This window comes from Lissotriton helveticus, chromosome 5_1 (genome assembly GCF_964261635.1).
Source record: "Lissotriton helveticus chromosome 5_1, aLisHel1.1, whole genome shotgun sequence".
In the NCBI taxonomy this organism is placed as follows: domain Eukaryota; kingdom Metazoa; phylum Chordata; class Amphibia; order Caudata; family Salamandridae; genus Lissotriton; species Lissotriton helveticus.
The window spans coordinates 395910706-395933102 of NC_136065.1; the positions used below are offsets into that span (position 1 = coordinate 395910706).

Below are 22397 nucleotides of genomic sequence, written 5' to 3' on the forward strand. Positions count from 1 at the left end.
CCTTCGACTGACCCAGGACGATCTCGCCTTCAGGAGACAACTCAAGACCTGGCTGTTCGAGCAGTAGCGGATCCCTTCCCCCAAGCTCCTTGAGACCCTCCCGTGTGAGTAGCGCGCTACACAAGTGTTATGATTGATTGATTGATTGACTTTCTTTATGCCATGTATCCACAATCTGCCTGACTTCAGTGCCATTGATAAAGCAAGTAACTCAGTATCAGAATCACCATGTTCAGCATGTAAGCAAGCACAGGACATAGGCACGAAGGAAAATCAACAAAGCTGTTTTCTTTTGATAACGAACAAAAGTTTGTATTGCCATAACTTTGTCTCTATTGGATTCTCTTTGAGAGGTGTATTGGGTTTGTCATTTTTAACCTCAGGGCACGATATAAACCAAGTTAACCTTAGATATTTTTCAGATTAAACCAGAAACATCAGAGACAGGACTCTGCTAGGAATGTTAGAATCACAGAAATCAAGCATGGATGTATTCTTTGGCAGTTGAAGCCATTGTGGCCAGATTGTGCAAATATACAGTGTACAGAGCCATGTTAGGGATGTGAATTTTAACTCAATACTGGAAACAGGAGACTTATGGTCTTGACTGCCAAAACGACTTCTTGAAAGTGATATGGATCAACCAAACAACAAGGTGTGGGACAATGAACTCTAAGTACTGCAACCCATTTGTCATCTGCTGTTGGGATGCCTGCTTAATCTTGCAGGTGGAGTTAGACAGCGGCCATCATTCTTCCCACAGACTACTCTAGGTTGTTTTAATTCCCTCAGCAGTGGAATCCACAGCCTATTGAATTCTCATTTGCGTTTTTGTAATCAATATCAGGTCCAGAGAGCTTTTTTGTTGGTTGTAACCTAGCTAGGCATATTTTGCAATGATTTTCTTTATCTTTTATCAAATCTCAGGCACCTATAGAAGGTGTAGCCCACCTGGAATATTTGAATATTCCCTCAATCATACTTCAATCAGACACTCAGTTTAATTACATTTACTCTAGTTTCATTCTCAGAGTGTCATAATAGCCCTTTTTGCAACATACTTTAAAAGGTTGTATCCAGGTACTGGCTTTCCACGCATAAAAATGTATATCGGTCTACTCTGTGGACAAAAGGAAGGGGAGAATGTATGGTTTTCTCACACTCCCTTGCTGCTTTCTCATCGGAATGTGTGATTTTCTCCTATTCATACACCAAAAGGGTTTCTCACTAACCATGAGTACCTTTTTTCTTAATTACAGGTTATTCTTGCCACTTTAAGTTTAATTTCCAGTTTAACAGTCAAAGGTTTTTATGATGTGAACGGAAGAGCTGTGATGGAATATGTGCTTAAAAAAAACAGCCTCCTCATCAAAGAGCAGGTAAGTGGCAGATATACATATTTGGGTAGGTGAATGTGTTAGGGAACAGCAACTGTAGTCAGCACACAAGAAATAAGTGGACCTTTTAGCCCCCTTGTGCCCCAATGTAGTTACTTTACCATATAATATACATTGGCAGTGTCACATATTTGCCCCTGGTGGTGGAATATAGACCTCATGTCCCTCTCGTTAGTTCCCATAGGCTCACCTTGACATTCTATGTTCTTCATTTGAGCTTAATGTTCCCTACTTCCACTCCACTGTGTCTTTTTCCTTCCTTCACTTTTATGGGTGTCCCTTATCCATTTGTCTGCTTACATTTGCACCTTAAATTCAGCAGCTGCCCATCAGTGCCAACACTGTACATGCCTTTTCTTCATGTCTTGTTATTCCAGGGTACCCATGATGTGAACCAAACCACTCAAGTGAATTTACTTATAGCTTTCACTTCAAGAGTCATTCTTCCAGTATACCCAATCTATGGTTTTTCCATTATTGTGAAAAGTTTAACCTAGTGTACCCTTACTATTCTGGCGTCCGAGTTAGTGATGTCAAATGCGAATGGAGTCATTGTCCCGAAGTTCAATTATTGCAGCTGGTTTGATTCATACTGTGGCACTTCTGGCAATTTTATAACTTTTATCCTGCTCTTATGTTGTGCAAAATCATCCACTCTTTTGAACAACGAGTTTCATAAAGTGGTCTGATAATATCCTTTAGTTATTCTCTTTCTCTTTCATTGCCCTCTTCTTCCACAGGTTTCATGTATGATTTTTTATTGGGCACTTCTTCTGTTTCTTCTCTTTTCTTGGACCATCTCAAGCCCTTTGGGCACTTACACTTTGATCCTATCTCTAGTAACTGGAGGAAACACCTGTCATCTGACTAGGGGCCAGGAATGGGTGTTGGATCAGTGCTCTTCACCGGTGCTTGTGGGGCTGCAGGTGATATGTGGCAGCATGGGCAATGGCAGGTGGCATGGTGTCTGAAAACTGCAGTATTCTTGGCTTTGTCAGTGTCTCTGGGAGAGTAGGCCACAGTGGCTTATGGACTCACCAATTCCTCCATAACAGCAGAGGTGCCATGACTTTCTTGATCACTGTGAACCAGGTAGAACTTCCTCAAGCTTGGCCAATGCATCCATGTTACAGAGTAGTTATACCAAGATGCACAACTCAAGTCCATGCTCAGTAATATGTGTGGGGATTGGGCACCACTGATGACATCTGGTATCCATCTCCTTGGGGCCTGACCATAATCCAGAGTGTCTGCTGTCCATGCTTAGTCTTACTCTTGGGTTCCCATTAAGCACAACTAATAGATGAGCCAGACACTGTCCATAGTTTCTTTTACCACATGCCAGAGGCATCATGCCAGGAACAATTCAGATGCCTGTCCTTATGTTGCATCGCATTGTAACAATGGTGCTTGAATACCTAGATCCCATCTTAGTAACCGGTTGCACATGTTGACTGGCATGTGTGCAAAGAAATAAGATGCTCAGACACTGTGAGAATGGGACTCGCCCCATAAACACGTCTCAACAGCAGTGCTCCCATGCAGCACATAGGCCTACCACACAATCCAGCCTATGTGAGACAACTGGCCCTTAGACTTTCCCGGGGCTAACTGGGAAATCTCTTGGGTGATTGGGCAAGGCACATGGGCATTCGTTGTGGTGCCAGAGGTGCAATGTCTCAGATGTAGCGCCCCATGCATAAGAACTTTACATATTATAAGTGAGTATAACACGTATTTTGACTGTATATGAATGCTATACACTTCTCCGCCAAATGACCACGTACTTCTATACTCTGTAGAGCGGAGCATGAGTGCATAATCTCATTTATACATTTTTATTTACATGTTTGGGGCTAGTGGTTTTAATTTCACATTTGAATTTAAGCCAAGAAGTTCCTTTGTGCTTACAACCTTGATTTGAAAATGGTGCTGTTTTCACTCTCAAATCTCTTGAACCTCTATGAGGAGAGAAAACACAGTGAAAATGATGTGAAAATATATGTTACTTTACTTCTCTTGCTTTTCCACATTTTCACAGGGCACTAGTCACATGGATCATGAATCTGATGTTGAGGAAGAGACCATCCACATCCAAATCTCTCAGCTCCTCAATAAAATTGCATTACGCCATAAAAATACTGATGAGGTAAGGGAGAAGGATGTTAAATAAGGTGGGTCAATAAACTATAGTGTACAAAATATAAATTGCAGATTGTCCAAAGACTCCTCAATTCCCAGGTTATATTCATTATCCTCTTACTCACACAATAGCATGTTTTAGTAAAGCTCCCTCTGCTGCAGGTTTGTATGTGGGAAATATGCACATAGTGGTCTGAACCATGAATGTATGTTTAAAATGCATTCCTTTTCCACCCAAGTCGTTACCATGATTTACCTTCGGGAAAGCACTGGACTTTGGAATAGTATTTACTATTCCAACTCAAGTCTGTGCAACTGTAGGTAAAGAGTTGGACTTAAAGTCCAACATTAGTCCAACAACGCTTTCCTTCAGGCAAATGGTTGTAACAGCTTGCTTGATAAAGGAATGCATTGAAAAGACACATTAGGGCACATACAGCAACTACGAGTCTTGCAGGGCAATATGTTGGGATCTTAAATACCTTAAAAACATCTTGTCTTCCTGCCAGAAGCTGCCAGAAAGACAGTGGTCCAGTCTTTAATCATGTTGAGACTGTATTACTGCAATGTTCTGTATCTGTACACTCACCATCAGCCCCAGCTCTACCAATGCTGCTCTGGCTTCCGTTAAGGCATTGGGTATATTTGCAAAGCCATGTGCTATTGTCACAAGATTCTCAATCATAAAGGCCCTAAATATCTTCACCCTCTGATCACACCTTATCTTCCTAAAAGAAATCTGAGATCAGCTGATGCCTTTCTTGCATCTATCCCCAGATTCAAAAGTGCTAACATTGGAGGCCGTTCCTTCAACTACTTGGCAGGCAAGAGGTGGAACTCCCTACCACTTTGGCAAGAAAAATCTGAAATAGATTTTTGCAAGAATTTAAAAACATGTTTTGTCACGCTAACTTAGATTAGGGTAATTCATATTCTTACTCTGTATAATAGGACTGATACCCCTGCGCTGGGACATGCAGCTGATGTAGCTATGTGCTTTATAAATATCATTATTAGTATTATTATTATTAGTGGTTTGGACCACGTTGTTAAGGCACAGCGTGATTCCAGACGCGATGTAAAGTCTGTTTCCTCTGCTGCAGGGATAGAGGTCTGCAGTCCCATCCAGTCCTCATTACCAGCATTTCCGGCATTCATAGAAGATTGTCGAATCCTACCTCATTCTTTTTAATGAGGCAGGAGGTTTTCCAAATTATTCTAAATAGCTACTTTGAAGCGAGACTGAATGGCACATCAGTCATATTGCAAAACATAGCCACTCAATCGGCATCTCCTATTTGCTACATGCCAGATGATACATCAAGGACAAATATTTCATATTGACAGGGTCGTTCATTCCCAGCCATAGCTTTGCACACTGTGGAACATTTATAAAGATAGTTCTGTTTTGTGATTGTTATGAGGATAACAGCAGATAATGAGATCATTTACAAAGCAGCTCACTCGCAGGGTTTTTGGAGAATAAATGTTGCACTCATTCTCTGCAAATAATTTGTTCATTCTGCTCGGATATAGAATCACGGATTGTAGCATTGAACAGGGTTGGTGCTACATCAGTGTAATACCAGCAATCTGTCTTGGACCCCATCAGCAAGGAATGGTATCAGGAAGGGGATAATTCAAATGTAGCCCCATCTCCAGAAGACCAACCAGAAACCCTCCCACCGGCAATGACTGTTTATCTGTGGGACTGCAGCCTTATTAAATGCTAATGATACTAATAACACATTTGCTGCTCTTTCTTGCAGGGATTTTGGAAAGAGATTTTCAGCTACATGCTGGAAGAGGGCTATACTTCATCTGTGCCAGCACTGTGCCAGATGCTACTTGTTGTAGATAAGAAAGCAAGTATCAACTTTCATGAATGTGGTGAGTCTTAAGCATCCTACTCATTGACACAGTGGGATCTACCATTGACGGTGGTTAATGCTTCCTCCTCCACTCCCCAGATCCTCTCTTACTTTGTCATGATCAGGCATGAGTTGAAGAACCAGTCCATTAGCTCAGGTGTTATGGTTGAGTTACTATAGTGGGTGTCAATATTTCAAATAACATTTATTGCTCTCCTTTTAGAGATATATGTATCTGTGCTGATGTTGCTGCTCGCTGTGAGCCTTATTTACAAGGAATTAACTCATTGCTGTGCCTCAAGACATTTGGCTGCACCGAGTTGCGTTATTTCCGAAGCACTGGGATGCGTCATATCTACAATGATATAACGGATCCCTTTGCTCTCCCGGTGCTGGTGCACAATTAGCTGCCTTGCACCTATGAAGGCACCCTTGCACCATGGTGCAAGGGTGGCTGCATCACAGGGAGGATTGTTTTTATGCAGTTAGGCATACCTTTGTGCACAAAAACAATCACAATAGGCAATATCGTCTTCCTAAATGTGCTGCAGTATGTATAGAAAGAGGTAAACAACGAGGAGAAATAAAAACATTTGCTCTTGTTGCACCTCCCTACACCTCTCCTGGGGAGGTGTAGCATTCTGACACATTTCCAGGTGTACTATTTCTTGTCAATCTGGAAATGCGGCAGAAGCCTTGGGTGTTGCGTAGGAAATCTCACAGCAAAACACATGGCACAACCCTTCTACACAAAGTGTTGCGTGTAAAGGGGCCATATTTACAAGGGCATGAAAATCCACACAGGGTGGCTTTACTTGCACTGCTGGTGTGTCTCAAAAAGTGATGCACAGGTGGCACAAGGGGCTTGTAAATAAGCCCTATATACTTTTTGTAGTTTACTAGACATAAAGTTACTTTCCTGTTTGTTTCAACTCTTACTCTGGTAAATGCTCCTACCCCCTAAATGCAATGTACTAACTGTCCCAGGTTTCCACACGCCATGAGGCTACTCAGGGCTCTAATGCTCCTCTTCAAACCTTGGAGTATTCTTGCTCTCCATGATGTTACTTCTGTCGAGTATGTTGATCATGCCCTGCTGGGTATGGTACCTATTTATGTGTTGTTACTTTTACCGGCCGCAACAGGGATGTATTTTATGTCTCCATGGAGTTACTTTTAGTTACGATATTTGCAATGTTTCTGGTTCAACATTTTTGGACTTCAGATCCAGACTAAAAGGATAGTTATTGGCCCTCACTTGTAAGCAGAGATGCATGCTCAATGATGGTAAGTAAAAATAATTATTTTGACCGACTCCAAGGTTACGAAGGAGATTCACATCTGGTGGTGAATACCTGTAATTGCTATAATTCCAGGGTTCCAATTTGCTCTCCCCACTCAGATTTCCAATGGATGTGTTGATAAAGTGCAAGTGACCTGGGCAGGTGGTATCATAGTCTATTTATTTGTCACTCATGTTAGGGGTCCTGAGCAGAATCAAACAGGCAAAATATGTGCTCATTATTGCCTGCCCCCCAGGTCGTTAACCTTATTAGAAAATAGATATGCAAGAACATGTTCTGGAGTCCTTTTTTCTTCTGGGGTATCCGCTGTCAGAAAATGGCTCCCATTTTTCCAAGATCCTTCAGGATGTAAAGCACATCCATGGCTCCTGACGCGTCCCCTCTTACCCCACTGGAGTCTTCTATCCCTCAATGAAAGCTGTAGCAGGAATCTGTGCATTGCAACTTAGGTAGCTCCTCCTCCAGCTTTCATCCCATGACAGCAACCGCTAAGGGAGAGAAGAAGAGAATTGCAGCATAGGCTGTCAAGGTACTGTACACCCCTGGATGCTCCCTTAGTGGTAGGGGTGCCTTTGCCAGTATTTGCAGGAATTTCAAAGCATCCTCATGACCGCTAGAGGCTCATTGAAATGCCACCCATCACCCATCATCTTCTTTACAGGTACTACTGGGTGTCTTAAGTGTGTGTGTCAGCCATATGTCTTCCTTTGGCAAGTATTGCTTAGTAATTTATGGATTGAGTATGATATGTCTTCTTTCTTTTGTACCTAAACAGCTAAAGGAATTCCAATACACAGCCTCTTCATAAGATTGCTGGTGAGTATCAAATTCCACCCCATCATATTCCACCAGATCCCTCTTCCCAAGTTGTTTGCTGGCATTTCTATGCAACCTGCTAATGGAGATCTTGAATTCAACTCAGCTTTTATCCTTTTGAATTTGATGGTTTTATTTCTAGTCACTTGGTTATCAGTACGACATGCAACTTACATTGTACAGAAACAGCCAAAATGTGGTTGGTACTAAGTACTGCGTAGAGAACAAGGTAGCATTTCCAGAAGTTTTAAAGGCTAGAGAATAGGAACTCATGAAAGAATCACTTTCTGAATTCTTTGTTGTGGGTTTTCAGGTAATTTCTTCATATCCTCGCTGGGATGTCGAAAGGGGAACTTCAGTCTTGGCTCTTCTTGAGCGCCTAATTCCTGCAAATTACCCATTTCTAGCAAAACTCCTCAGAATGAAGATCCCCCCGCTGATAACATATTTAGAAGGTGAGACCCCAAAGCATGAATCAGTGAGCACACAATTTAAACAAGTATTAATGGCATTTCAAACAACCATTGACCAATGACAAAGCCATTAAGTCGGGTGTTGGCTGCTACTAGCTTTTAGACCTTGTCCACTCATGCATGTTTTTTTCACGGTTTTTATAAACTTTTATTGTGGGAGGTGATGCCAGGTACATACCAAGATAAAAAATATTGTTTTGGTCTCAAAAGGTCACATTCCTATTGTTGTCCCTGGAACTAAATGAAAATAATTTGTGTGTGGATGTGCTCCTTGTGAAAATACAGAACGCCATTGTTCACAGTGAAGTTAGCCAACAGCAGAATTGGCCCATGATAAATGCTGTGGGGGACAGAAGAGAATGTGAATGATAGGCCACGTTAGACCAGCAGATGAGGAGGTCTGGCTGAAGGCTTGTATAAGTAAGCAAAAAAAAGAAATAGTCACAGTCTTTCTTTGTAGCTGGCTGATGCCATACTCCAAACCGAATGAGGCAATAACAGAAACGGAGTCAGCTAGCTTCTTGCAAGTTCTGGGTTACTTCTGCATTTAACAGAAAGTCCGTTGACACATTGGTTTGTCGAAAAAATCAGTTTAATGCAAAGCTTCTGCCATGAAGCGCTTTATCTGTCAGGTGCAGCCTTGATCACATAAGTATGTGGCATCTTGATTCAGTGTTTTAAAGAACATATGTGCCAAAAAATTCCATAAACATTAAAAAAAATTATTTCCTCAGTATATCCAAGGTCACCATTATTTTATAGCACTTCCCGTTTTGGCACCATTTCTTTTATTTCAATTGTGACTTATTGTAACAACTCTGTAGCACCAAAGACCCCTGGTGGCCTCAATACAGAAGAGATTTTGCAAACACATTTATAAACACCAAACGCTCTCTCTGCGTTTGTATTAGAAGTAGGTATTGGTCAGGGTACATGGTAGGTTAGATTAGTCTACTTGGGCATAAAGTTGTTTGTGTGATGACTAAGGATGAACAGGGTATTTCACAGCAATGAATATGAAAGAAAATGTTAGAACTCTGGTACAACCATATGTTGCAGTTAAAAGTAATGTTTTAAATGTTGCATAATTGAATCCTACTATGTGAGAAGTTCACATGGAGGAACAGTTAGAAAAGTTGGTGATATTATGTTGTTAGTAAATTGATTGATACATATTTCTGTATGGTTAGACACCCTTGTTTTCTGAAAAACAAGATTTATATTTCAGCCTGTGTAGCAGATATCATGCGGAAGTGTTTTATTGTGTTTTTAAGGTAGATTTAATTGCAAATTATAATGTAACTTATGTGAATTAGTCGGGTTATTCTTACAAATCTATAAAGGATTTCCACGTTTTAGACAACATAAACTAAGGGATTGGTGTCCAGACTGATTCCAGACAACTCCAAAGGATATGTTAGTATGTAGACCAGCTTGCTCACAGTGCCACTATAAGGCCCACAACCTTACCAAGGAGAGAATAGTTACTGGCAACTATCAAACATGAGAACCCTGACCCCTCAGGGATCGTGGAAACAGTACAATACTTTTTGCTGGTCACTTGTGCTCACTTTATCTCAGAGATATACAGAATAAATGGTGGGGGCATTTTCAATAAGTATTTATTGAACCAGAGTCATTCTAGCATACAATACATGTGCTGCAACAACCACGAGATAGAAACAGATATAGACGATTACAAGCACCAATAGAGTAAATAAAAAGTAGAATTCTACCATGGTGCTAAAATAGTGAATATATGCAGACATATAAATACCTGAAGTTAAAAGTGCGTACTCCTACGATGCAAACCCTAACTAGATGTACCTAAGTGTACCTAGCATGTATGTTGGTGTATAGCCAAGAACCTCCTAGGAAAGAGCCAACCCCATTACCTGATGTGAGAAAGCAAAGGACCCCATCTTGGTCTCGAGTGGACAACCCACGAGTAATGTCAGACGACAGCTATCTGGAGTGTCTGCATGCAGGGACTTCAGTGTCTCGTGTCAGCATGTCAGCATGGAATCTATTTCTCCTCCGGCTTGCCCAGTAAAGATGTGGTACTTATATACCTGAAAGGTACCATTAGGGGTTCTACCTAGATGTGCCATGGTACAGTGGGCATGTCAGCCAAGGATGACGATAGTGGTGACCCTTATACAGAGTTATTATGCAGCAGATTATAATCCTGCTGTGATACTAAGAATCCTCATGCATAATAAATTAGGCTAGTTTTTTGAGAAAACCACACAACATGTATGCGGCACCTAACTAGGTAAAAGGTCAGGGCCATAACTGTTATGTAGAGCAAGGTAGGACAAATGTAGGTAAAAGCGTGTGCAACTACCTAGGACTATATTGGGGCACATTGGGTATTATAGCAAATTAAGAAGTGTTACAAAATATTTTGGTCTTTGATATAATAAAGGAGTATTTTTCTATGTGTATGTAATTTTAGAGCACGTATGTACTTTTTTACTCTGAACCACAACGGCGATCCCCTATGTGATCAAGGCTGCATCTGACAGCTGAAATGATTATTGGCAGTAGCTCTGTAATAAACTGATTTTCTGCAAACAAGTGGTGTGTTGACCTTTCTGTTATATAAGAATGGAAACCAGAATATATAAACCTAAAATTTCAACCAGATATAAGGAGCTAAGAGTGACATTAAGGGCACATGAACAACTAATGACCTTGAACTCAATTCCCAGTCAGGCTGAGCCAACAAACAAAGTTTGCACACTTTGAATTGTGTGAATCTACTTCTGCTAGTGCTTGGTATGTAAGCCCTTTGCCTTTGAAATATTGCTTGCTATTCACTTTTACTTACATATATTTCTTTTTTCCCAACTACTATTTCAGCTTCAACAGAAAGAACCTTTGACTTGGCAAAGTGGAAATGCATGCTTGTTTCAGTAAGGATGAATTGCTAATGAATGTCACACATGACGATTGTCTCTTTGTTTTCCATAACCACTCATTCAGCGTGAATATATGCAGATATTAAATTCACCCCATCATAGTGCTGTTCTGCAATGAGGTTGCAATATTCTCACCATATCCCTATTATTTCTATGGATTATGTTTATTACTATGACGTTGATTATGATTGGGCACAGAGGGAGAGCAGCTGTACTCTGAACATAACATTTCCCAATATGCAATATTTACCAGAAGCATTAAAAACCTCCTTGGCCCAAGTTGACACTAATAAAACTGGAACTTACATGCTTACGGCACCTAGTCCTGCATGTATCAGAGTTTATCCGCATGTTTTACCCAGGTAAATTACAGGCTCTACAGTGATCATTGCATTACAATATGACTGTTGTTGCACAGGGCTACAAATGTAGCCCCTTCCTGGTAATCGTTTCCTCCGACTCTTTTTATCCCCCAGGATAGTCACACTAGCACAACGTTCTTCTTTCCCTGGATTGTCACACTATCACTCTTCCCACTCTGCCCACTGCTTTCCACATTATCAGTAAGTTTATATTCTGCAATTGGATTGGCACATGATCCATCCTCCCTATCTTCATTTGAATTGTCACTATGTCACTATTGTTTGTTTTGCCAAGCCATCACACTCCACTGAGCTTCTATTGTGCTCCTGAGACGCAATTTTATTTTCCTTGTGTTCAGCCTTCACACTTGTTAACACTAAATTTACATTCTGCCCCCATGCTTGAGACCCAAAAGTCTAAGTGTTTGCATTCTGCTTCTAAGTATGTGATATTGTTGCATAGTCCCCATGTGTTTTCTGTGTGCATGGCTGCACTGTTGCTCTTTTAACAATAATTTGAGGGCAGCATGGTTTTGTTGCATGTGTTTCTGTGTAAATCCCGGCCACTGTAAAGGCCTCCTGTTTCTTCTGAGCACTGATATCACACCACACTATTTAAGCATTGCTGTATGTGTTCACTGGTTCTTCTGCCCTCATATAATTTCGTCATTACAGAGGTTGTTAGCTGAAGTTTGTTTACCCTTATCTTCTCAAAGACACTGCAGACGTCAGACGTGGATACTGCATTTACGTTTCTATTACTGCATTACAGTCTCTTACTGTTTTCCTTGCAGTTCCTGGGAACTATCCTAAAACAAGCCCCATACAGAGAATGGAATGTCTCTTTTATGGAAGAACTCACCGTACAGAGTGACAGTTTTGCCCATCATGTGAATGAGGAGGTTAGTGCTCTCAAGGGTCAGAACTGAAACATTGGGGAAGTCAATTTAACACAAAGTCGGAGAAGGATAGAACTGTGTATTCCATAAGTAAAGGTAATTTTTCTAATATGGGTACACAGCATTGGGCTTAGCCAGTTAGGAAAATCAGGTATGGTTCTCCCACTCCCTGGAAGGACTGACCTACTAAGAATCAGATGGAGATGAACTCCCTGAGGTAATCCTCTCCACCTGAATCCTTAAAAGCTACCACATTTCGGGGCTATACTAATTTCCCTAATGGATCTCCTTTTGCCAATAGGTAGTCTTCATGTTAGAGCCAATCCCCATTCAGGGGATGTGAGGTCATATTCATGCAAAAAGCAGTTTAGGTATTGTTCCTATCAAAAAGCAAAGAAGAAAGGAAGGCGGGCAAAGAAGGGGGAATCTTAAGGATTATTTCTTGGTGCCCTCACACATCACTGAGGATGTAATGCTTCATAGTGGGCTTGCTTCTCATAGATCCTGCGCTATAATGCCCTACGGGCCCCACAAAGGGTCACTTTAGCGGAGATCTTTTTATTTTTGCTGTCTGATGAGAAGTGCTTGTGTAAGGGCATTTTGAATGTGAGGGTAGGAGTAAATGTGTACAGTGAAGTAATGGGAGACTAAAATTATCTAAGAGATACCAAACTAAACTGTAATGTGATGGTTCCCTTGGTAGGATTAAAAAAATATATTTTGGTTGGGGCTACTACAGGAGCGTAATGTACCCAAGTAACTAAATCTGTGAGTGTGGTCAGGTTTCACGCCCAATGGCCTAAAGAGGTTCCACAATGATTTGTCAGGACCAAAATGACATGATATGCTGCTAAAGTATTCCTTTAGAAGAAAATACCTGGTTCAAAATGTTTAGAATTGATCATCCAACCTAGAAAATAAATGAAAAAATAAAGAAAACACTCAGTAAATAAATTTCTGATAGATACGTCTGCCGTGTGGATTCCTCACCTTGTGAATATCCCCTTGCGTCAGCAACATTCGGAAATTCTTTTTGTAGCCTCGCGCCGACGTGGACTCGGACGTCATAGAGACAAGACATCGCACGCGACTCCGCTGACATCACCGACGCCTACAATAGGCCCACGCCGGCGTGATGACATCAGTTCCCTTTTTTCCGCGTCGTCGATGCTAACGGTTTCGGGATACTCTGTAGCTTCTAGTACTTGTTACTATATTTCTTCGATTCTCCATTCTCTGATCTTTTTACTCGATTGTTATGTCGACAAAGAAAACAGGGTTTAAGCCTTGTAGAGAATGTGGGAAGATGATGTCCGTTACGGACCCTCACCAAGACTGCATCTGGTGTTTGATTTCTGATCACGACGTTGATGGGTGTTCATCATGTCAGAAGATGAATCCGAAGGCTCTACGAGAAAGAGAGTCAAAACTTCTTGTGGCTAAGCTGAAGGCGAGTAAAGTTAGAAGATCTTCAAAACACTCGAAGAGATCGAAGTCGAGATCCAGGTCGAGATCTCGAGAGGAGTCGGCCTCGAAGACTTCATCTGATCACGCTTCCAGTTCTCGTAAAAAACATAAGAAGAGGAGGCATGAATCCCGTCATCATTCGGGTGATAAGTCTGGTTCAAGATCGAAATCTCCCAAGAGGATGAAGTCGAAAGTAATTCCTCCGCAAGTGTCGGATCACGAAGGTGAGGCTTCGCCTTCGGAGTCGCTAGTCCATTCTCCGACTCCGGTTCCGGATCCGACTCCGGCTCCGTCTCCGGCTCCATCTCCGACTCCGGAGAACGCCGATGGAGTTCCTATTGAGGAGGAGACTTCGAATCCTGTTATAGAAACAGATTCAAATCTGCCTCGAGGTCAACCTGAACATCCACCATTTCCGGCTCCAGGTCAGGACCCTTCTGCGTTTCTAAACGCTATGCATGGTGTTTTCTCAAGATCATGGTACCCCTCTGGAGCACCTTCGGGTCCCATGGGTCCAATGGCTTTTAATTTGGGTGTACCTCACTCACATGCTCCGGCACCTTTCATGCCGTATATGCCAGCCCCGACCCCGCTGTGGCAGTACCAAGCTCCACTGAGGTCGATGCCGGTATCGACGCCGGCTCGACCGAAGTCGACGACTCCGGCTCCAACGTCACCGGCTCCAAGCAAGTCTATGGAACATCCTTCCAAGCCCTCGGATTCGATTCCGACGTCGGCTCCGGCGCCGTCGGATTCGGCATTGGATCCGGCTGCACTTCGGGTTAAACTGAGGTCTAGAAGAGAGGCTCAACGTCTCCTTGATGAACAGAGAATTTGTGAGTCTCATTCAGACTTGGAAGAAGGTGAGCTGGATGGGAGTTATTTTGAGGACCTGGCAGAGGCGAGTGGTCTTGAATTTTCTCCAGAGTGGGCTTTACCTTCAGGACCTGATGCACCCTCTAGGGATGTTCAACCATATCATGTTGTCATGAAGAAGGCAGCAGGACTTTTGGGTTTGACTTTGCCTACTGTCGAATTTAAGTCAAATTTACTGACTGAGGTCCTTCATTCTCCAAACTCGGCGGTGGAACCTTTACTGCGATTTAATGATGCTTTAACGGATCCCATTATGGAAGTATGGAAGAAACCTTTTTCTGCTCCTGCAGTTTCGAAAAGTGTGGCTAGGAGGTATAGAGTGGCTCCTGAAGATCCTGCCTTCTTGTCATCTCACCCTTCTCCTGAGAGTTTGGTGATTCAGGCCGCATGTTCTAAGAAGTCGGTTGGTGCTTTTCCGCAGGTGCCTGGCGACAAAGAGGCCAGGAAACAGGATCAAGTCGCAAAAAAGACTTTTTCTTCTGCTAGTATGGCATTAAAGTCATCTAATGCCACTTGCCTTATGGGTAGATATATACATGCACTTATGGACTCTATGCGTTCATTAATCCCTAAGGTTCCAGAGGATAGCAGAAAAGACTTTGAGGAAGCCTTATCTGACTCTCAAGCGGCAGCCCGTCAGGTCATCCAAAGCGGGCTCGATACTGCTGATTCTGTGGCAAGGATCATGGGCACGGCGGTTGCCACAAGGCGTTCAGCCTGGTTGAAATCGTCTGATTTTTCGGCTGATGTGCAGTCTGCTTTATTGGATTTGCCTTTCGATGGTGAAGGACTCTTTGGAAAGAAAGCAGACACGGCCTTGGAGAGATTCAAGGATAGCAGAGCAACTGCTAGATCTCTTGGCCTCCAGGTCAGAGGTTCTACAACCAGGAAATTTAGAGGGTTTGGTCGCTCTTCCTTTCGTTCATATAGACAAGGTCAGCAGCAGCAACAACAGCAGCAGCAGCAGAATACCTTGTATAGGTCATACAGGGGAAAGCAGAGAGCACGTCCTCGAGGGCGTCAAGCCTCTTCCTCCTCCACCTCCTCCAACCCCCCAGCCACGGAAAAGCAGCCCTAGATCCGCCATTCAGGATCATGTAGGCCCAGTGGGGGGTCGGTTTACCCACTTTCTACGGGATTGGGAATCGGTTACATCAGATCTTTGGGTTCTCAATCGCGTAGAAAATGGGTATGCCCTTCCCTTTCGGGAATTCCCTCCCAATTACCCTCCTTGCCAGGGGTATTGCTCAGAGTAACATCTGTTTCTCCTTCAGGAGGAAGTTCAAACTCTATTGAGAAAAGGTGCGATAGAGGTGGTCCCAGAGCAGGAAAGGGGTCAGGGATGCTACTCCCGGTATTTCCTGATTCCCAAGAAGGATGGCAGGCTTTGTCCAATCCTGGATCTCAGGATCTTGAATTTTTATCTGAAGCAGGAGAAATTCAAGATGCTCACCCTTGCTCAGGTTCTTCAGGCTCTGCTGGAAGAAGACTGGATGGTGTCGCTCGACTTACAGGATGCATATTTTCATATCCCGATCCTGAAGTCGCACAAGAAGTATCTCCGTTTTACGGTGGGATCGCAGCACTATCAGTTTGCGGTCGTTCTGTTTGGGCTTACTACTGCGTCTCGAGTCTTCACCAAGGTGATGGCGGTGGTGGCGGCGCATCTCAGAAGATCGGGGATTCCTGTGTTCCCGTATCTGGACGACTTTCTGATCAAAGCGGAGTCGTCAGAGAGAGTGCTTCATCATCTGCAGGAGACAACCCAGTTGTTGTACAGGTTGGGTTTTTCGATAAACGTGCCCAAATCTCACCTGGTGCCCTCCCAGCGCAACCTGTTCATAGGTGCTGTACTGGACACAACTGTATGTCGTGCATTCCCTCCTCCTCAAAGGATTCACAACATACAGGAAATTATTCCTTTATTTTACAATGGAGCGGTCGTTCCAGTCCTGAAGGTCCTTCGCCTGCTCGGTCTGATGGCTTCTTGCATTCTGTTGGTCAACCATGCACGCTGGCACATGAGGGCACTCCAGTGGTGCCTCCGCAGGCAGTGGTATCAACATAACGGAGATCTCAGGGAGTCAGTGAGGATCTCCAGAGAAGCTGCAGCGGATCTATCTTGGTGGGGCGTGGAAGGCAACCTATCTCAGGGGAAGCCTTTTCAGTTGCCTCCTCCGGTGGCCACAGTGATAACGGATGCATCCACTCTAGGGTGGGGTGCTCATCTGGGGGATCTGGAGGTCAAGGGTCTTGGGTCTCCAGAGGAAAGGTTGCTTCATTTCAACCTTCTAGAGTTGCGGGCGATACGTCTGGCACTCAAGGCCTTCCTCCCTTCCCTTCGCGGTCAGTCGGTTCAGGTCCTGACGGACAACACGACCGCGATGTGGTACAGCAACAAGCAGGGAGGAGTAGGGTCACAGTGTTTCTGCAGAGAGGCTCTGCGTCTCTGGTCCTGGGTTCAGGACCATCAGATTTGTCTGATGGCAAATCACCTGGCCGGAGTTCTGAACGTTCGTGCAGACAGTCTCAGTCGGCAGTTATAAATGTAAATGTAAATGTAAATGTACAGGAATTTATATAGCGCAAATCACCGAGCGGTTTCTAAGCGCTTGCTTAGGGAACCCGTCCTGGTATTCCCCTGTGAGATAACCCCGGCAGGGTATCCGCAAGGTGAAAGCCAGGCATCCCGCCGCGAGGGGCCGTTGTGGAGATTAAGCAAGCTATTGCCCAGAGTCGCAGAGTGTGAACCCGTGAATCGAGTAGGCACCGGAGCGAGAAATTGTCAAGTCCATGGACATTTTAGGACTCAAGACCCCGCCGAGCCGGGAATTGAACCCTGGTCCCGGGCTGACCTCTGCTTCCAGGTCTGCCTCCTTCCAGGTCTGCCTCCTCTAACCAGTGAGCCACACTTCTCCACCTCTCAGTTCTCTGTCGACCACGAGTGGAGGCTTCACCCGGAGGTGGTTCACGACATCTTTCAGATGTGGGGGACTCCTTGGGTGGACCTGTTCGCCACTCGCGAGAATGCTCACTGTCCGTCATTTTGCAGTCTCCAGTATCCGTTGCAAGGAGCCTTGGGGGACGCGTTTCAGTTGAGTTGGGGAAATCGACTCCTTTACGCGTTTCCTCCCATACCTTTGATTCCTCGGGTTCTGAGGAAGATTCGCCAAGACCGGGCCCAAGTCATATTGGTCGCCCCAGACTGGCCAAGAAGGGTGTGGTATACAGATCTTCTTCACCTCTCCTCTCACCCGCCGCTCCGTCTCCCTCTCAGGGCAGACCTCCTCTCTCAGATGGAGGGGCAAGTTCTACACCCCCACCTCCAGACATTACACCTTCATGCCTGGAGATTGAACGGGGCAACCTGAATTCCTTTTCCCTCCCTCCTGACGTTGTGGATGTCATTTTATCCGCCAGGCGTGACTCCACTAAGTCTATCTATTCTTATAGATGGTCGAAATTTGTCGCTTGGTGTGGGGAAAAGTCTATTGACCCTGTGAGAGCCCATTTGTCTGATGTTCTCCAGTTTGCCCTTTCTCTGGCGCAACAGGGACTTGCGGTTGCCACAGTGAAGGTTTATCTCTCGGCGCTGTCGGCGTTTCTCTGTTTGCCTGACCAGCCATCTCTTTTCAAGTCTCCTGTGGTTTTAAGATTCTTGAAGGGCCTCACAAATAAATTCCCTTCTACTCCTTTTATTGTGCCTCAGTGGGACTTAAATCTTGTATTGACTTTTTTGATGGGTGCTCCATTTGAGCCTCTTCACAGATGTCCCATGAGGCTTCTGACTCTTAAAACAGTCTTCCTCGTTGCAATAACCTCGGCAAGGAGGGTAAGTGAGCTTCAAGCTCCTAGTTTCAAGCCCCCTTTCTTGACCATTCATGCTGATCGAATGGTTCTTAGGACCAGGGCTGCTTTTCTGCCTAAGGTTGTAACTCCCTTCCATCTAGGACAGTCCATTACCCTACCTATCTTCTATCCTCCCCCTCACCCTTCTAAGGAGGAAGAGAGACTGCACCGTCTGGAACCCAAGAGGGCGGTGTCTTTTTACTTGGACAGATCTAAAGACTTTTGTTTGGATGACCAGCTCTTCATTGGGTTTTCTGGCTGCAAGAAAGGAAGAGCGGTCCATAAAAGAACCTTGTCGAGATGGATCGTCCTCTGCTACTCTTTGGCCGGTAAGGAACCTCCAGAGGGTATAAGGGCTCACTCTACAAGAGCTAAGTCTTCGACCTCAGCATTGGCTAGAGGTGTTCCTGTTGAGTATATTTGTAGAGCGGCGACTTGGTCTTCCCTCCACACTTTCGCAAAGCATTACTGCTTGGATTCCGAAGTGAGGAAGGACGGTCACTTCGCGCGCTCTGTCCTTCAGGATTTCCTGGTTTAGAGGAGTGGACCAATGTGAATACAAAATCCTAGGACATCCACAGAATAAGTGACCATACACGCTGGAACCAATAGAGAGAAAGAATTGTCGGGAGATAATATGTGTATTTAAAAAAATATATATATTTAATTAAACATAAAGTAAAAATCATATAGAGACTAGATTGATAAGTCAAACTATATGATGCAATAAGACATTAACATATTAAAATCTTAAACACAATACATCAAATACATTCATTGAAAAGCAAATACATCATAGTAAAAGCGTAAATCCTGGCTAATTGAACAGTTATATACAAGAGGAAGTGTATACTGAAACAACAAATGCATCTATTACAAATTAATTCAAAAGACTCGACGCGCGTTTCGGCAGTAGAAGAACTGCCTTCTTCAGGAGTCGTTGATTAAACTCTGTAAAAAATATTATAGGGAACAATGTTATACATCAAAGTACGTATATCTTTTTACAATTTTATTCCATTTATCTACTCATATACCTAGTAGTTCATCACAAAATGAAGACTTTTTAACAATTCTATATCTCACCTAAAGGTCCAGACATTTTGATTGGTCACTTAATGTCATATAATAGACTGATATATGTACAACAGTAGTGCAAACCTCAGCTCGACATAAAGAAACGTGTTATAGGTACATTTAATTTTCACATGCACCATTCCTGAATGATTTCATAATTAGAGACTCAAATATTCAGCTGTTCATACATGATGCATTGTGGTCTCACTCCTGGATACATACATATTAAATCACTTACATGGCACAAGAAACGCTGATATTTTCCTTGGTAAGTTAGAAGGAAATGCCAAAAGTCACGAATACAGGGACACTTGTTAGAGTTGATACCTGATTTTAAACAGAAATTATAATGAAACAAACTGTATGGTGGAAAGGGACAGAGAACACCTTGAACACAATGGGTCAGTTCAAACACGATGGTTTAGTACAACAGTGTAATCTCTATGGGATGTTATTGGGATTAAAAGGGGATAGCTAGTTGATCGCTATGTTTATGGTGACATGTAGATAACAGGAGACCAATTAATAGGGGAGGGTTTTTTAATAGGGGGAGGGGGGGTTTCCCCATTACCCGCAATGATATCGGACCCGTTGTTAAAGGGGTAGCATTTATGGTGGATAGATAAATGGAATTCCATCAGAAGGGAAAGTTACCTATTGTTGTCACTGCCAGGATATGTTGGCTCACTGTTGCAAGAAAATTCACTTCTTGGAAATGTTCAATAGACGGTAGGTGGCAATCACTATAGATAGGTATATAGACAAAAGATATATATATAAAGCCATGATCGAACGTTTCTATCTTTGTCTGTTATGCAAAGCTAATTTTTATAGCGGAACTATTCATGCTTAAAGTGCTCAAGAAGTTGTGAGCTAGAGGGGAAAAAAGAATTACCTCTATATTTATAGTTGTTTATATTCCAATCGTGGTTGTCGCAACGAATTTAAAAATGCCCAAGGCATAAGGAAGGCTGAAACATATAAATAGAGCGGTAGCAAGCGTTAGATGTTACCTTAGAGAGCGTAAGGTTAGTGAATAATACACACAAACTTGTAATGGAAATCATCCTATAATTCGAGACGCCGGGTGTTAAGGAGATGGATGAACAATTACCTTTAAAACAATGTATAGTTGCCGGCAGCAAGATGGTGCTGTTCCGCTTAGAAAACAGAGTCGGAATTCCACTTTTTCGGGGGTTTCTGCACATAAACATCAAACAGGCTTAGAGTAAATAAAGAGCCACATCTAGAAAATTGTGTGGTTCTAAATATTTTAGTGCGGACATGATTATCACCTTGGTCTGAGAGAAGTGTTGCAAGCTGCAAGATGGTGCAGTTCCAGGCGGCAGGATAGCGGGACTGCTTCGCCGGAGTCAATAGATGTGTGTTCCGCTTCTGACTAATCTTTTAAGAAAAATATTTTACGTAAAGGGCCACATCTAAAAAATTAAGTGGTTCCTGATATTTGAAGCGGACATAATTCTCACCTTGGTAAAATATGAATATCGCGGACTGCAGGATGGTGCAGTTCCAGGCGGCAGGATAGCGAGACAGCTTCGCCGGGGTCAATGGATGTACGCTCTGCTAATGGCAGCTCTTTTAAATGGTAATTTAGGCGCGAAAAACGCAATCAGGTCGGGATTTAGTAAAAAGGGTGAAAGGACCATCTGAGGTCTTCCGTCAGAATCTCAACTGGGAAATTACCTCTCAAAGATGGCGCTAAAAAAGACGAAGGATGTTTACCTAAGCCGTCTAGTTCTAAGGGCACAAACTTAATGCGTTATGATGAAAAAAAAAAAAAAAAGGGGAAAAAGGGCATGCCTCAATAGAGTCTCAAGTGTGGGAACGGCAATCACTAATTGCACTCAATAAACAAAAAATAATAATCTGGCATGTTGTTTCATACTAAAGGCGGCATTTGCTTACAGGCAGGGTAAATCAATATTGTGACTAGACCCTCACAAATGTCTGTAGGATCTATTTTATATGGGCCAAAAAACGTAATGAGGACTATTTCACTTCTGTTAGTTTGAGGTGGACTCCATTCCAAGATGGTACTAAATATAACGACTAGCCCCCCAGTGGTAAGGCAAAGAAATTCTATATAGTTATCAGAATTAACTGTATCCAGGAGTCGTCAAGGAAGGAAGTCAATGTTGTTATATTAATATGGTGATATATTCCTATAGGAGCTATCTTATTAGAAGGGCAGAAAAACCTTAGTTCTCTTATTATTTGCCTAGGGGGCTAAGTGTTAAACGTGTAAGGTAAGGTACATAATTCAGTGGGGGCCTATTATTGAGGGAATAGTAACAAAATTCCTGAGCCATAACTCACATATTGTTACATGATAGCGTTCTCCCATGGGATTTCAGCGTTTAATCCTTTTTTGAAAGTCCCCAGAGAAAAGATCCAAAATACTTCTCTTTTCTTCCTAATCTTTTCACCGCCTTTACTGTCAGGGAGCCTAATTTTCTCTAAGATGCACCATCTAAAGTCTTCTGGGCCATGATTGTACTCTCTAAAATGTTTAACTAGAGGTGCTACAGTTTTGTTGGTACGAATGGCTGAGCGATGCTCCGTGAGTCTGGTTTGTATCTGTCTAGAGGTCTCGCCAACATATCCCAGTTGGCAGGGACAGAGGATCAGATATATACAGTTGGCTGTTTTACAATTCCACATGCCTGTGGCTTTGAAATGACAGCCATTGTGTTCAAAGGATTCTCCTGGAATGATATTGTTACATGATTTACATGAGGAGCATCTGACAGTTCCTTTCACTGGGAAGTTATTATCGATTGACCTTTGGATAAATTCAGAATGAACCTCTTTAGAGGAGAAACGAGAATGCACGATCAGATCTTTGAGATTTTTATTCCTTTTGTGTGCATACAAAGGTTTTTCCAATTTGACGTTTGTTGGATTAGAGTTAAGTATATG

At 43.0% G+C, this 22397-nt stretch overlaps 1 protein-coding gene across 1 annotated transcript in view; it reads left to right on the top strand.

The window, feature by feature from the left end:
- LOC144754603 (maestro heat-like repeat-containing protein family member 1) overlaps positions 1-22397 on the top strand; it is a 73844-nt gene that overhangs the window by 14558 nt on the left and 36889 nt on the right. The window contains exons 8-14 of the mRNA XM_078642613.1: positions 1260-1379; positions 3439-3546; positions 5309-5429; positions 7490-7530; positions 7844-7985; positions 10869-10921; positions 12084-12191. Of these exons, the coding sequence (XP_078498739.1) occupies positions 1260-1379; positions 3439-3546; positions 5309-5429; positions 7490-7530; positions 7844-7985; positions 10869-10921; positions 12084-12191 (693 nt within the window). The remainder of the gene's footprint in view (positions 1-1259; positions 1380-3438; positions 3547-5308; positions 5430-7489; positions 7531-7843; positions 7986-10868; positions 10922-12083; positions 12192-22397) is intronic.